Below are 14053 nucleotides of genomic sequence, written 5' to 3'. Positions count from 1 at the left end.
CGAGCTTGGCACCCGGGAGTCCCCCCCGCCCGGCCCGCCCTGTCCGTCCCCCCGGGCTCCGGTTTCCCTGTCGGAGGCAGATGCTTTCGCAGCCCCGTCCCTCCTCCTCCTTCTCCGGGAGCAGCCTCCGCGCCGCGCTCCAGCCGCCCGGAGGTGCCTGCCCAGCCCAGCCCCGGCCCGGCCCAGCCCCGCCGGCCGCGGTGCCCGCCCGCCCGCCCCGGCCCGGCGGAGGGAGGCAGCGGGCACCCACCCGCCGGGGCCCCGGCCGGACCCTCGGGGCGGCGGCGAGCCCGGCCGCCCGGCTCCCCGCGGGGGGCGCGGAGGGGGGCTCGGCGCTCCCCCCCCCCCAGCCCCGGTAGGATGCTGCCTTCCTCCCGGACCCAGCTGGGGCTCTTCTTCATCCTCCTCTGCCCCGCCAACATCATCGGGCTCTGGTGGTGAGTAGGACATACCGGGGCGGGTGCCAGGAGGGTGCGCAGGGTCCCTCGCTCTCTGGGGGTGGTCCCCTCACCCCGGCTTGGGGACAGAGTCCCCTACACCCAGGGCACCCCTTGGGTGGGGACCGCTGCTCGCTGGCCAGGTGGATCCAGCTTGGGGGCACCCCCACGCTGTCAGGGTTCGGGCACAGGAGCGCCTTGGGGACAGCAGGCTGGGGGATCCCCGGGAGTACGGGGCACCCAGGTCCTGTGGAGAGAGCTGCAGCCTGCCTCCCCACAGCCCAAGCCCACAGCCCGGGAGGGTTGTGTGCCTGTGGGGTGGGGAAGGGGGGGTAGGGGCCTCCAGACCCCTCCAATAAGTCAACTTTAATTAAAAGCCGAGGGTCCCTGTGGTGTCCCCTCCTGAGCGGTGGCCTGGACGCGGCGGGGACAAAACCCCTGTTTGTAATGGTGCCTTCATCAAAGGCAGAGACGCAGAGACGGTGCCTTGCAGGATACTGGAGGGGGTGGGGGATTCATTACAGGCGCAGAGCTGGGACCCAGCCTTGGAAAGCCCAGGTATCTGTCGAAACATGAACTATTTAAATCTATTAAGAATTTCACCCAGCCTGTCTTTATCCGGTTTTAAGTGCTTAGATTCCAGCTCCCTGGCGTGCCGTCCAGGCTATCATTCATTATCTGAGGCTATTCGTCTCCACATTGTCACACTCTTTTGACCCCTAAAATAAAGCTCTCCGTAAGCCTTTCCCCTCCTGGTCCCCCACCTGCCCGCCAGTGATTTATTGCGTGGCTCCATCCCCTTCGCTAACCCTGGCTCTAGGGGTGCAGGGCAAAAGGGGGGGCTTGGTCTGTATAAATCCTGTTGTTACAGATGGTTTTACACCAGCTGAGAGTTTGGCTGTGGAGCTCAAGCATGTTTATTGCCGGGGAAAGGGTTAACTTGGGTCTGAATGGGGCTTGCCTTGGTTTTTTGCTAGAGGAGGGGAGAGCAAGGTAGGGCGAGCCCTTGCCAGGGCAGGGTACATGCTGAGGGTCCCCCTGCTCCCCACCACCCGCCTCGGGGTAGCTGTGCCATCCCGGGGCACGGTCCATCCTGCTGGTTTTCTCCTGGCTAATTCTCAGACTGCTGCTCCACACACAAGGCTGTCCCTTCAGCTCTCCCTGCTTTCTCTGCCCTGTCAAGCCCTCACCCCCAAGCTCGTGCCTCGCACCCCATCTCCAGGGACATCAATACCACCCAGCCCATGGCTGAAGCGGGCAGGGGTGAAGTGGGAGCTCTCTTTGCCTTCAATTCGGGGGCAGACAGGTGGCACCAACAAGGGCAGGGTGCTGGGGGACCACTGCCCGCCGCCCTGGCTGCTCAGAGCCCTGTCTCACTGCCGAGCCCGGGTCCTCCTGGCAGCGCCAGCTTGGGGAGATTAGCAGTATTTGGCAGAGGAGGGCAAGGGGTCACACTCGTTTTTTCTTCTCTTAAAAAAGAAGAAGAAAAGGAACCTTTAATTTAAGAATAATAACCCAGCTGTGTGCGGCACAGCCGAACATGCCGGGCAGCGGAGCGGCCGCAGGGGGATCACCAGCACACACTCTGCTTTGCTCCGGAGCCCAGAGCCAGCGAGCCGGGAGGTGGTGGTGTGTGGATGAGGCCACCAGCACCACCAAATGGACATGCCAGGCTTCCCAGGATAGGGCACCGGAGCAGCTGGCTGGTTCATGAGCCGCTTCCCCCAGAGCCTGGGATCTCTGGCCCCCAGCTGAGATCATCCCTCATTTCCAGGGAGCTCTTCCCATGCTGGGGAGAGAGGTCCAGGCACTGCCCAGCCCTTCCAACCAGCTCAGGACGGGCATCTTCCCATGCGCCTGCTGCCGGTACCCGTCCCCCTTCCCAGGTCTGGGTAGCACTGGTGTCTGTGGGTTTTGTTTTTGGTGAGGAGGGGGTTCAGAGGTGAAGCTGTGTGCTGTGCCAGGGCTCCTGGAAGCCCCAGGGCTGGTGGCATTGGTAGAGCTGTTCCTTACCGTCCCTGTCACCGATGCATACGGACCTTGGTGGCACGCCTTTGCGTGTGCATCTCTGCACACTCACCTGGGGCACCCGTGGGTGCTTAGCCAAGGGGGCTCATTCCCCTGGGCAGAAAGGGAGGGTGTTTACCCCCCTCCCCCATCCCACCTCTGTGTGCATTGGCTGTGCAGTGGGGGAGGACGCAGGGGCTGCCTGTTTGAGGCATTTTTTCCCAGGCTGGTGACAAGCAAACTGATTTGTGAGAGCGGCACGGCGGGGCGCAGCGGGGCTGGGTCCCGGGGGGCACGGTCCCCAGCCCAGGCACACAGCGGCCCTCGGCCACTCGAGGGTGGTAATGGTGCCAGCTGGGATCCTGCATCTACAAAGAAATGTTCAGGTGTGATGTCCAAGCAGTGACATCATGCTAATGACATCGTAGCCTGAGAAAGAGCATCCTCATTGTGGTGGGATGTCCCTAGAGTGCTCACTGAAGATACAGTCATCCTTGTCCTACACCCGCTGTGCCCCTGTGGCTAAGAAGAGGCAGAGGGACAGGGGGATGGGTAGACACATGGACCTTTCCATGCCAGAGGGGAGCCAGCTGTGGTCAGTGCTGATGGAGAAGATGTGTCATTCAGGTGCTGCCAGTTAGTGTCAGGCTGCAGGGAATAGGCTCCCCTTGTTCCCACCAGCCCTGTAAAATCTCTTTCTTCCTCCTCCCTTCATCTTTTTATCTTTCTCACCTGGCTCCTTGTGCAACAGCGATTCCTCCCTGAGCAGGACAGGTAGGGACCGCCTGGGGCTCCCGGGCTGGCCCAGAGGGTGCAGGGATATGGGGCAAGCAAACCTGGTGTCTCAGGAGCCCTGGGCAGGTTCAAGGCAGGATTTCAGCTGAGCTGGTTTGTGGCTGGGCTGTGCTCATGGGGCTGGAGGCACCGTGGGGACAGGGGCGAACAAAGCCAGGCTTCCCCAGTGCCCCAGTGCCCATCGGCTCTCTGTGGGAGGTGGAAGAGAGAGCAAGGGGGAAAACCATGCCGGGTGAGATGTTCTCTGCTCCAGCTGTGGGTCTGAGGGGGCCTGGAGGGATGTACACCTGCCCTGCATCCCCTTCCCACGCATGCCCATAGGCAGCACGTCTCCAGCTCTCTGTACAGCTCCTCCAGACGCCGGCTCAGGGAGGACCCGTCTGCTGGCACCTGTGGCTGCACCCCTGCTCGAGGGGGTCCCAGCCCTGCGCCCCCCAAATCCACACACCCCCGGGTGGGTTTCGTGTGCCAATGGCCTCCCCTTCTCCTCCGCTGCCCTGACCAGCACCCAGGCTGCGCAGAGCCTGTAAGGGCAGGCTGCTGGGCTGTAGGGCCCTGCCTGCATGCCTTGGGGTGAGCGTCGTGAGTCACCCCCCGGGCCTGCTGACCCACACCCGCCACCCCGCAGCCCACGGCCCCCCATGGCGCCCGGCAGACTGGGCTGCCTGGCCGTCCCGGGCATGCCCTCACCCCCGGAGCAGTGCCGTGTGGGCAGCAAAGCATCTCCCAGCATGGGAGCCCCTGCCCGTCGGCATCTCCCCGTGCCTCTTCTGGGGCAGCTGCTGACCCGCTGGGTTTTTCAAAGGGAAAATGTTTCCCTTGCGCTCTTTGAGATGGCACCGGCTCCAGAATTAGGCTACTTCTGTCCTTCCCCAAAGACAACTGAGCTTTCCCCCATGCCATCCCCCGTCCCTCCTCCTGCTCACCTCCACTCTCCCATGGTGACACCCAGGCTGCCCAGCCCTGCCCCGGCTGTGCCCCGAGCTGGAGGGCTCGGCCGGGCTTTGCGTCAGAGGCTTGACCCCTCCAACTCCCCCCTGTGCAGGAGGGTGCTGGGCAGAGCTGGGTGCACCTTGGTATTCACTCAGGTGGGTTCACGGATGTACAGGGTCCTGCCACCACACGTGGCCCCCACACTTGGCCATACGCTGGCCCAGCCCTCACGCCACCCCAGCTCCAGCCTCCGTGAGCACCCGGAGGAAGGACGCAGTGCCCAGGGGTGGGTGGACCCCTTTCTTCTCATCCCAGCCCCTCCTGGGCTTGGACATGGTTTCGGGACAGCTGCCTCTGGGGGTGCGTGCTCCCTCTGTCCCCCCTGGTACCTGCAGCACAAGGTTGGGTGGCTCCTGCTCGTGAGCGCCTGGCCTTGGCGTGACCCTGCAGTCGGCAGGTCCGTGGGTTGATGCCATGCTATGCCAAAGCCTCTTTCCTTTGGGTGGCTTCCCAGCTATTTGCCTCCCATCCTTGCCGAGGAGGTGCGAGGAGGAGGGCAGGGAACGACCTGCTCTCCCCAACCCATGCCATTTCCCGCTCCCTCGGTGCCGCTGGTGCTGCTCGGCAGCCAAGCCCCAGCCGTGCCCCCCAGGGCAGTGGCTTGCTGCTTACTCACCCCCCCTGCCCCGTGCACCTCCTGCTCCGCTTTCCACACCCGACTGCCCCGGTTAGTGGCAACACCCACGCATTGCCCCGGGTGAGGGGCCGGGTACCCACCGCGCGCCTGCGTGGGATGAAGGGAAAGGTGGATGGGTGAAAATTCATGCGTGTCCCCCCCTCACCCCGTTTGCAGAGCTTGGAAAGAGACAGGCTCCCGTCGGGTCCGATTTCCTTGCAGGACTGTCACTGAGTGTGACACCACTGGGTGGGATGTGGCGTGACCTGTCCCGTCAGGGATGGAGTTTGGCTCTTCAGGGCCAGCATCCTCCAGCTCTTGCCTCTCCAAGCAGGTGGAGAAATGCCTGTGGGGTCGGGGCAATGGGCCAGGTACCCTGGCACTCCGCATCCCCTTCCTGAAGGCATCCAGGGGCTGGGATGGAGACCTGGATGTGAAGCAAGCCATGCCCTTGCTACCCCACAGCGGGGTCCCCTTGGTACCCCACAGCGGGGTCCCCTTGCCACATGGGAACACCCAGGCAGCAACGCTCAATGGGTGCAGACCTGGCCGGTCCCACGTGGAGCTGGCATGGCAAAACCACCACTCTCCCTCGGGGTTTCATGGCCGTCAGGACCAAAGGAGACATTTTTCCACCCAAGATGCAGGTGCCGTTTGTGAAGGCTGACCATCCTCTTCCTCACCACGTGGCCCTGCCAGTGCCTGTTCATCAGCTCCCTGCAAACCGGGGCCCCGCTTTCTCCCCTCGATCATGGTCTGCTGGCAGGAGCCAGGGGAAGCCCTGCTCCACACCATTCCCATGTCCAAGGGGGAGACAGGGACTTGTGCCAGGCTCCTTGGTCTATGATTTTGGCTGGGAACCAGACTGGGATGTGCTGGAGGCTCTGTGACCCTGAGCTGAGCCGGAAAAGGTGGTGATTACGGCTTTTAGGAGCCCCTGGCTCTGTCGCAGCAGGGATTGCATCCCGAGCACAGGGGTTGCATCATAAGCCCTGGTGACTCCTGTTTCCCGTGTGTCACCCAGACTGGGCTCACACTGCAGCTCCGGCAGCCGAAGGGGTGACAGCAGCAGGTTGGCAGCACGTTGCAGCTCCTCTTCCGTGCCTCAGTTTCCCCTTTCACCAATGGAGGTTGTTTCCCTTGCACAGGGGTGCTGGGAATCTGGGAGGAAAGCAGGGCTCGTCGTCCTGGATCCTTTCGGTGTGAGGTGGCAGCGACCCAGCAGCAGTTTTGGGCAGACGAAGGGCGCCAGGGGCAGGTGGGAGGGATGCTGCCGAGGTGCTGAGCCCGGCCAGGGGCTGCCGTGTGGGAGGCGGCGGGGGGCTGGGGTGCTCCGGGTGGGTTGGGGGGAGCCAGGCTGGCGACCCGGTTCCTTCACCAGGGCAGGGGGAGGAGTGCCCGGCGGCAGAGGTGTGGCACCTTAATTGTAGATGCGGGAGGCCTTGGAGCAGGACAAGCTCAGGCAGATCTGGGCCCCGCGCCGGAGCCCTTGCCAAAGCGGTAGCAGTTTGGCAGCATTTTTCTTGCCCTTGTCTCCCCCCCATCCACCCCCCCCAAACCCTCCAAAGCAAAACATCTCTCGGGCTCCTGACAGCCTCCCCGTGCCAGAAAGCGGAGCCCAGCGGAAATTAATATTGCGCCGGACTTAGGCAGCCCACCCCATGCCTCGTCGGCATGGCCAGCGAGCTCCCGCGCACTCCCGCCGGCCTCGCCGCTGTCCGGGCCATGGGTGGGGACCCCCGCGTTGCCGGCAAGTTGCCTGCCGCCCCCCGGCCCCGCGGGGCTGATCTCTTCTTCCCGGCCTGATCCGGCGGGCCGGGGTGAGCCGCAGTTCAGCATTTGATCTGACGGCCCCGGGGGGCTGGCGCATCGTTTTTATATGAGTACAAAGAGTCATCTCTTAATGAAAGTCCCGTCTCAGCTCCCCTTCTTTCCCACCCCATTGGAGCAGGCGGCCAAATCTCCGCTGTCCCGTTGGGGATGTCGGGAGTCCATGGTCCCCAAGGAGGGCAAGCTCGGAGCCCGGCATGGAGGCTTGAATCCCCATGTGGTCATCGTGGGATGGGACTGGACAGGCTTGCTGGTGGCTTTCCATGTGGGCCTCAGTTTTCCCATCGATGGGGGACCTGTGCCAGCCCAGCCACAGCCCCACGATGCTTCCCCAACTGCTCCATCCCTTTCCAGAGGTGCCCGTGCATCATGCAGCGAAGGGAAACGGAGCTGCAGGGAGCAGAGGGAGATGGGTGCTCCCCGGCAGCAGTGTGGGCTTGCCTCAGTTTCCCTGTGGAGGTCACCTTTCCAGGCTACGCCTCTCAGTTCAGCTGTTTAACCCTTTAAACCTCCAGCCAAAGCATAAGGGCTCCTTTTCCAGGCTCTGTGAGAGGACTCATCCTCCCCGAACCTAGCTGGGGTTTGGTGGGCCGGGGATAGGGGCATCTGGGGAGCCTGACATGGGGCAGGGGGACCCTGGCAGGACCTCAAGGTTAAAAGAAGGGGCTCGGAGGGGGTTTGCACCAGGGGCAGGATGGCAAGCAAAGTCCTGCAGCCCGGTGTCCCAAACACAGCTCCCCAGCTGCATGAGAGTGAAAAGGAAACCCAGAACATAGTTAAACGCCGGGATTCATCTTGTGATTTTCGAGCCCCTGGGGCTTGGCCAGACTATAAAGGTCTGCATTTGGAAGCTGCAGTGCAGCCGGTGCTCCCCAGTGAGCGGGGCTGCCGGCAGCACGGGCCGCCCGGGTGCTGCTCCCCAGGGGACCCCAGGGGACGTGGCCTCACAGTCCTCAGGCATCCCAAAGCGCTGGGGGATGCTGAGTCCAGCCCTGGAGTCCTGTGGGCATCCACAGCCAGAAAAATCATGTTATCAAGCAGGACAAGCTCTGAGCCCACGGGAGCAGCACTGGAGGAAAGGGGGGGCTGAGTGGGGCTGTGTTTGGAGTGTGCTAAATTCGGGTGGCCCGTGGGCCATAGCCACACGGTCTCCGTGCCGCGGGATAGGCAGTGTGGGCGGGAGGCCGTCAGTGCGGTATGCCTGCCCGCTGCCCGCTGCAGCTCCGGCGTTGCCCACGGCGGAGCTGGAGCATCGCCTGCTCCGGCACAGGGTATGGCGCTGGCAGGCTGCACAGCTGCACGAGCTGTGCCACAGAGGGCACTCTGGGCGAAATGTGTGGGGAAAGTACAGGAGTTTCTGTAGCCGGCGGCACGCCGGGGAGCGCGGTGTCGTGCTCAGACTTTGCCTCCCAGCCCGGAGAGCCAGGCATCTCGCTCCAGCTGTGCTGGTGAGGAGGAGCTGCCTCTGGCACAGGCCCAGCCAAGACTTGCCCTCCCGCGCTGGCATTGGCAGGGCTGGCGATGCCACCTGCATCCCTCCCTCGCGTGCCTGCGCCCGCCTGCAGCTCCGTTCCCCTGAGGCCGGTGCTTGGGTAGGGGGAGGCGAGCATGGGAGCCTGGCCAGCAGCCAGGCTTTATCACTGGCAAGGTCACTCGGCTCATCTCCCACAGGGTAAAGCAGCACGCCCTCCCCAGAGACGGGGAGGCGCACCAAGAGCACTGGCTGGGCTCCCTGCTGTGCCCACAGGGCTCCGGGAGCTGCAGCTACGCTGAGCATCGGTCACACCACAATGCCAGGGCTGTGCCAGGTCGGTGCCAGGCCCGAAGAGCAGGTGCTGAGCAGCGCAGCATCTCTGTCACTTCCCACTGGGGACACCGCCATCACCCCCAGGGATGTCCCCAGGGGCTTCGGGGTGTGGAGTGGCATGTGCCAGCATCATCCTCCAGCCAGCCCCACAGCTGGGGATCTCCCCCATTCCCCAACTGGTTGGGCAGGGCAAGGTAGCCCCTGGGTGCTGGTGCACAGGTGCCACCCATACCTTTTGTCCTGCCCTCCTTGCATACCTCTCCCTGTCCCCTTGTCACCCAGGCTCAGCGCTGAGCTGGCACTGCCCCACGGCCCCGCTCCGTCCCTGGGAGCAGGTCTGGTCGTGCCCCATCCCCACCCTAATCCCCCCTGGGCTTGGATGCTGGTTTTGCTCTGCTCGCTGTCCCTCCTGCAGGGCAGTGGGGAGCCCCCTGGTCATGGACCCCAACAGCATCTGCCGCAAGACGAAGCGGCTGGCGGGGAAGCAGGCGGAGCTGTGCCAGCTGGAGCCAGAGATCGTTCAGGAGGTGGCCAAGGGCACCAAGCTGGGCGTCCGGGAGTGCCAGTACCAATTCCGCTTCCGCCGCTGGAACTGCACCAGCCACAGCAAGTACTTCGGCAAGATCCTGCAGCAGGGTAAGGCCAGCGCTTCCTTGTCCTCCCATCTCCCAAAAAGCCTCCAGCCGTCCGGTCGCACACCTCCCTGGGACTCCTGGAGCAGAGTCTGGGTGTGCAAACCTCTCTCTGTGTGTGTGTGTGTGTGTGTGTGTAGAGGGTTGCTCAGTGCTCCCCGGTGCAGTCATGCTGAGATTTTACTGCCAGGACATGTCTCCCCGTGTTGTAATGAAGCAATTACCGATGCTCCCAGACAGCGCGGGGCTTCACAAAGCCCAAGAATGCACCCTCGTCTGGCAGTGATTTACTGCTCCCCTGGGACCCCGGGGTGTGCTGGGGGAAGGGGCCCGGGTGGGAGGCAGCGCGCAGCCGCTGGGAGCTGCACTTCGCCCCATGGGTGCCCTGCAGGGCCCTCCTCCTGGCCTTGCAGGGAGCAGGGGAGAGGAGTGCTTGCCCCCCATCCCTGCATCCCTGGGTGGGCACCCTGATGTCACCTGGAGGGACAGGGATGGGGTGGCAGGGAGGGATGGGCAGGGCCCAACCAGGTGGGTACAGTGGTCCAAGCCCAGCCGAGCTGCATCAAAGCCAGGGCAGGGGCAGAGCAAGGGGGCACCCATGAGTCTCTAAGGGATGGGAAAGCCCTGCCACGCTCCCCAGGGAGAGAGGCTGGGGGGTGGATAGGGAAGGGAGGGATGCTCGAAGCACCTCGGGCTGGTAGGGTCACTGAGTGGGTGGTGAGTTTAGTCCTGCCCCAGACCCACATTGGTCCCTGTGCTGGGGTGGATGAAGATGCTGGAGTGAGCCCCAGTCTCCTTGGCCATCACATCTTCTGCTGGTGCGTCTGCCGGGCCAAGGCAGAGTGGGTATGCCCTTGGGCCTTGCAGGGGGGTCAGGGTGGCTTCCCTGGGGGCATTGGCAAGGGCTGTAGCTGCGGGTACCAGTGGGGGGCAGAGCTGGGCCCCCAAGGAAGACAGGGCACGTGTGGGACACTGTTGCCTCTGGAGTCACCTATTTTCACGCTGATCTGACAGCGAGGCAGGTGGGATCTGTGCCAGGCAGGACTCCAGGCTGGAAGCAGGGTGGTGCCAGGATGCCAGGGCCAGACCAGGTGGCGAGTGGGTCATGCTGGTGGATGAGCTGTCGGGTACCTGGGGGCAGCTTGGGTTGGAGGAGACACAGGGGCATCAGGCATGGGGATGCTGAAGGAGCCACCATGCTCTGTTTGGCCCAGCCTTGCTGCTGGGGCAGTGGAGATGAGCAATGTCCTGGGGACAGTGGTGAGTCTGGGAGCCCCTGGCACTCTGAGGACATGGGACATCCCAGCTAGAGGCATGGAGGTCCCCAGGGCTGCAACATGGGTGTCAGAAGCAGAGAATTTGCCATGCACTGAGAGGTGCCAGCAGGCACCAGCCTCCCTGTAAACCTGCAGGGACTGTATAAACCATCCCAGCATTTTCGGGGTTCCCAGCTGCCATCAGCTGGGCACCACCCATCTGACAGCCTCTTCTTTCCAGGGATGCTGCAGAGGGTTCCGGTTCCTGGCCGTGGCCTCCCTGGCGCAGTCGCAGCTGCCCCCCCCTTCCCTCCCTGCTGCCTGTGCCAGGCGCTGCGTGCCAGGGCAGGCTGGCCTGGGGGCAGCCACGTGTCTGGAGGAGCTGTCAGAGGAGCGGCATCCCCCCGGGGCCCCGGCTGGCAGGGTGGCTTGGGGATCGCTGCCAGCTGCGGGCTGCCCGCCAAGGGCTCTGCCAGCCCCAGGCGGGAGCAGGCGGGTGGTCGTGTGTCTTAGAGAGGGCAGGAGGGCCAGAGCAGAGGACACCCATCCCTGGGGTGGCACGGCTGGAAAGGCACCGGTGTGCCCAGGTCCTACCAACACCAATGGGAATCAGGTGCTGCGTGGGCTTGTGGAGGAGCTGCTCATGGAGCTGGTGCCCAGGAACCCCTCTTCCCACCGCACCCCAAGTCAGAGTGCTGGAGACGGAGGGATGGGGCACCCCCCAAAACACACCTTCCCCTCTGTCCCCATGACCCAGGCACCCTGCCACGTGTCACCACCCCGGGCCAGCCCTGCCCTGGTACTGGGGTGGGCAGGAGTTCGCCTGGCATGGGGCGGGGGGAGCACGGGAGCCCCCCGAGCAGGGCGCCACGGCCCCGCTGCCACAATCCCCCGCTGGCTGCGGCTGCAAGCGGCAGGTCCAGGCAGGGGAAAGATGCTTGGAATTCGTGTCCCGGAGCTGAGACAGACAGGAGCAAATACTACTAATAAATAATCCTGCAGGGTGGAGGCTGTGCCGGCGGAGGGAGGGGGGCAGACAGCGCCCCGTGGCAAAGCAGGTATGGGGGGACAGTGGGCAGCACAGCTTCATCGCTGCCACCCTGCAGAGGGGTGTGTGGCACCCGCGCTGTCCCTCCCAGCACTTCTCTCCAGGTGCCAGCTTGCAGCTGGTGATGGGATTTTTACTGCTTGGAGGGACATTGGAGGGTAGTGTGAGGAAGCTCTGGGTACCACCTGGTCACCCAGGACCCCCCTTGCTCTTCAAGCTCCCCTCTCTCCTATGGGGCAGCACCCATCCTTGCAACGGGAGGCAGGAGATTTGTTGCCCCTGGGACCTTACAGCTGGGGTGGAGGAACGCTGGCAGGGCCTGGCCATCCCCGAAATTCTGCATATCTGCTTGCAAGAGAGAGCTCCTGCCCCAGGCAGCCTGCTCCAGGGTGGGTGCATCACCCAGGGAACAGCACCGAGCACAGACGAAGGGGAAGAAGGGGAGGTCCGAGCCCCCATGGGATGTTGGTGGGGGGATGCTTTGCTTGCACAGTCTTTGCCAGAGCTGACCCTGCATCCCAGCCCTGGCTGTTCCCCTGCAGATATCCGAGAGACAGCCTTCGTGTATGCCATCACGGCGGCAGGAGTGAGCCATGCCATCACGCAGGCCTGCAGCATGGGCGAACTGCTGCAGTGTGGCTGCGAGCTGACGCGGAGCCGGGCTCCCCCCTTGCCCACGGCGGGTCCAGGCATGGAGGGCACGGCCTGGGAGTGGGGAGGCTGCGGGGATGACGTCCAGTTCGGCTACGAGAAATCCCAGCAGTTCATGGATGCCAAGAGCAAGAAAGGCAAAAATGACATCCGAGCTCTTATTGACCTGCACAACAATGAAGCTGGGCGTTTGGTAAGGCCCCTGTGCTCCCTGCCCTCCACAAGCATCACCCCACTGTGCCCCTACCCAGCTTTATCTCCCCCAAGCCATGTATCTGCACCAACTTTGGGTGAAATATGAACCCAATATCTTGCAGGATCCCTTTGCAGATGCTTTGGAAACCCCCTGTGCCCTCGCCCAGCATCCTCCCCTGGGCCAGGGCAGCACCAAGAGGCAGGGTTGTGGCTGGGGGTGCTGGGCAGGGAGTCGGGGGACCAAGGGCTGAGCATCGCCGTCTCTTCCCCAGGCGGTGCGCAGCTACATGAGGACAGAGTGCAAATGCCACGGGCTGTCGGGCTCCTGCACCCTGCGGACCTGCTGGCGGAAGATGCCCCATTTCCGCGAGGTTGGGGACCGCCTGCTTGAGCGCTTCAACGGGGCTTTCAAGGTGATGGGAGGAAACGATGGGAAAACCCTCATCCCCGTGGGCGACAACATCAAGCCTCCCGACAAGCAGGACCTCATCTACTCAGCCGACTCGCCTGATTTCTGCTCGGCTAACCGTAAGACAGGCTCGCTGGGCACCCGGGGCCGCGTCTGCAACAGCACGGCCATGGACACGAGCGGGTGCGACCTGCTGTGCTGTGGGCGAGGGCACCGGGACGAGACGGTGGTGCTGGAGGAGAACTGCCTTTGCCGCTTCCACTGGTGCTGTGTGGTGCAGTGCCGCAAGTGCTCCGTCCGTCAGGAGCTCAGCCTCTGCGTCTGATGGCATGGGATCGGGTGAGGACAATTTGGGGGGCCACCCCCAGGCTCACGCTGCGGCTCCCCCGGGACAGAGACAGGCTGAGCCGGTGGCAGGGACAGCGTGGGTGAGCCCAGCTCTGCGCCCTGGGGAGTCCCAGCCTCCCTGGGGGACAGCGTGGGGCTGCCTGGCATCCCCACAGCTCCCGCGGTGGGGGCTGCGGGCGCAGAGCTTCCACTAATAAAGCTATTTAAAGCCGGAGTGCCACAGCGCTTCCTGGGGAGGGCTGGGAAGCGCTGACCGCTGTACTGGGACGGGACCGGCAGGAGAGCCGTCCTGCCCTGGCCGTGAGTCCCGATCAGCCGGACTTCCTCCAGCCTCCCGTTCGTGCTGGCCATGCTGGGACGTGGCACGTGGCAGAGCCCAGCTCATTTTTTATCCACTCTCTGCTTTTCTTTGTGGTTGTACAGCCAGGAGGGTGAGCACTCTCCTGCCCCGTTCTGCAGCACCCAGGCTGGGTGGGTGCTCTCCTCCCATCATCCATCGCCACCATCACTTGGGGATGCCAGTTTGTGTCCCACCACCACCTGACCTGGGATGTTTGTGGTGACCTGCAGTCCATGGTCCCTCCGCTCACCCCTCATGCAGGAGGTACGGGCTAGCTTCCCTGACACCATCGTGATGGGCTGTGAGTTTCTTGAAGGTATCCTCTATTCTTTTCACTCCATCTTCAGCCACCATTGCTGCAGTCCCCACTGCAGGGCCTGGCACGGAGAAGCCCTACGCAGCGCTGACACTGTTGTCTTGGTGGCATGCAAGGCATTCGCTTGGCATGCCGTGGGCCACATGCAGCCTCACCTGGCCGGCATGGTGCCAGACATGCCTTAGTAACCTGATCAGCCTGTGCCCCTTGTGGGCAAACACAGGGTGAGGAGCAGCCCGCCTGGCTGCCCAGCAGGGCAGGCTGCCATCCCTCTGCTCCAGAGGAGCTGGGGGTCTCCGAGGGGGTCCTTCCCATGCTGCAAGGAGCCCACGGAAACTGGTTTCTCCAGCCTTACCCAGCGTGGGGTTTAGGT

At 63.7% G+C, this 14053-nt stretch overlaps 1 protein-coding gene across 2 annotated transcripts; it reads left to right on the top strand.

Moving 5' to 3' along the window:
* The first annotated feature begins 250 nt into the window (after positions 1-250).
* On the top strand, positions 251-13237 carry WNT6 (Wnt family member 6). 2 transcript variants are annotated; one of them, XM_009462139.2, is made up of 4 exons: positions 251-437; positions 8901-9121; positions 11964-12265; positions 12540-13237. In XM_009462139.2, the coding sequence occupies exons 1-4, from the start codon at positions 361-363 to the stop codon at positions 12999-13001; spliced, it is 1062 nt and encodes a 353-aa protein (XP_009460414.1). In that variant the 5' UTR covers positions 251-360; the 3' UTR covers positions 13002-13237. The 2 variants fall into 2 exon arrangements, with proteins under 2 accessions (XP_009460414.1, XP_087588423.1); XM_087732297.1 differs by having other exon boundaries at positions 252-437; positions 8906-9121.
* The last annotated feature ends 816 nt before the right edge of the window (positions 13238-14053 follow it).

Source organism: Nipponia nippon, unplaced genomic scaffold (assembly GCF_047370975.1).
Source record: "Nipponia nippon isolate SJK-2023a ecotype South Korea unplaced genomic scaffold, ASM4737097v1 scaffold_5, whole genome shotgun sequence".
Taxonomy (NCBI): domain Eukaryota; kingdom Metazoa; phylum Chordata; class Aves; order Pelecaniformes; family Threskiornithidae; genus Nipponia; species Nipponia nippon.
Note: the sequence above shows the minus strand (reverse complement) of the source record. Positions and strands in the feature narration are given on the sequence as shown.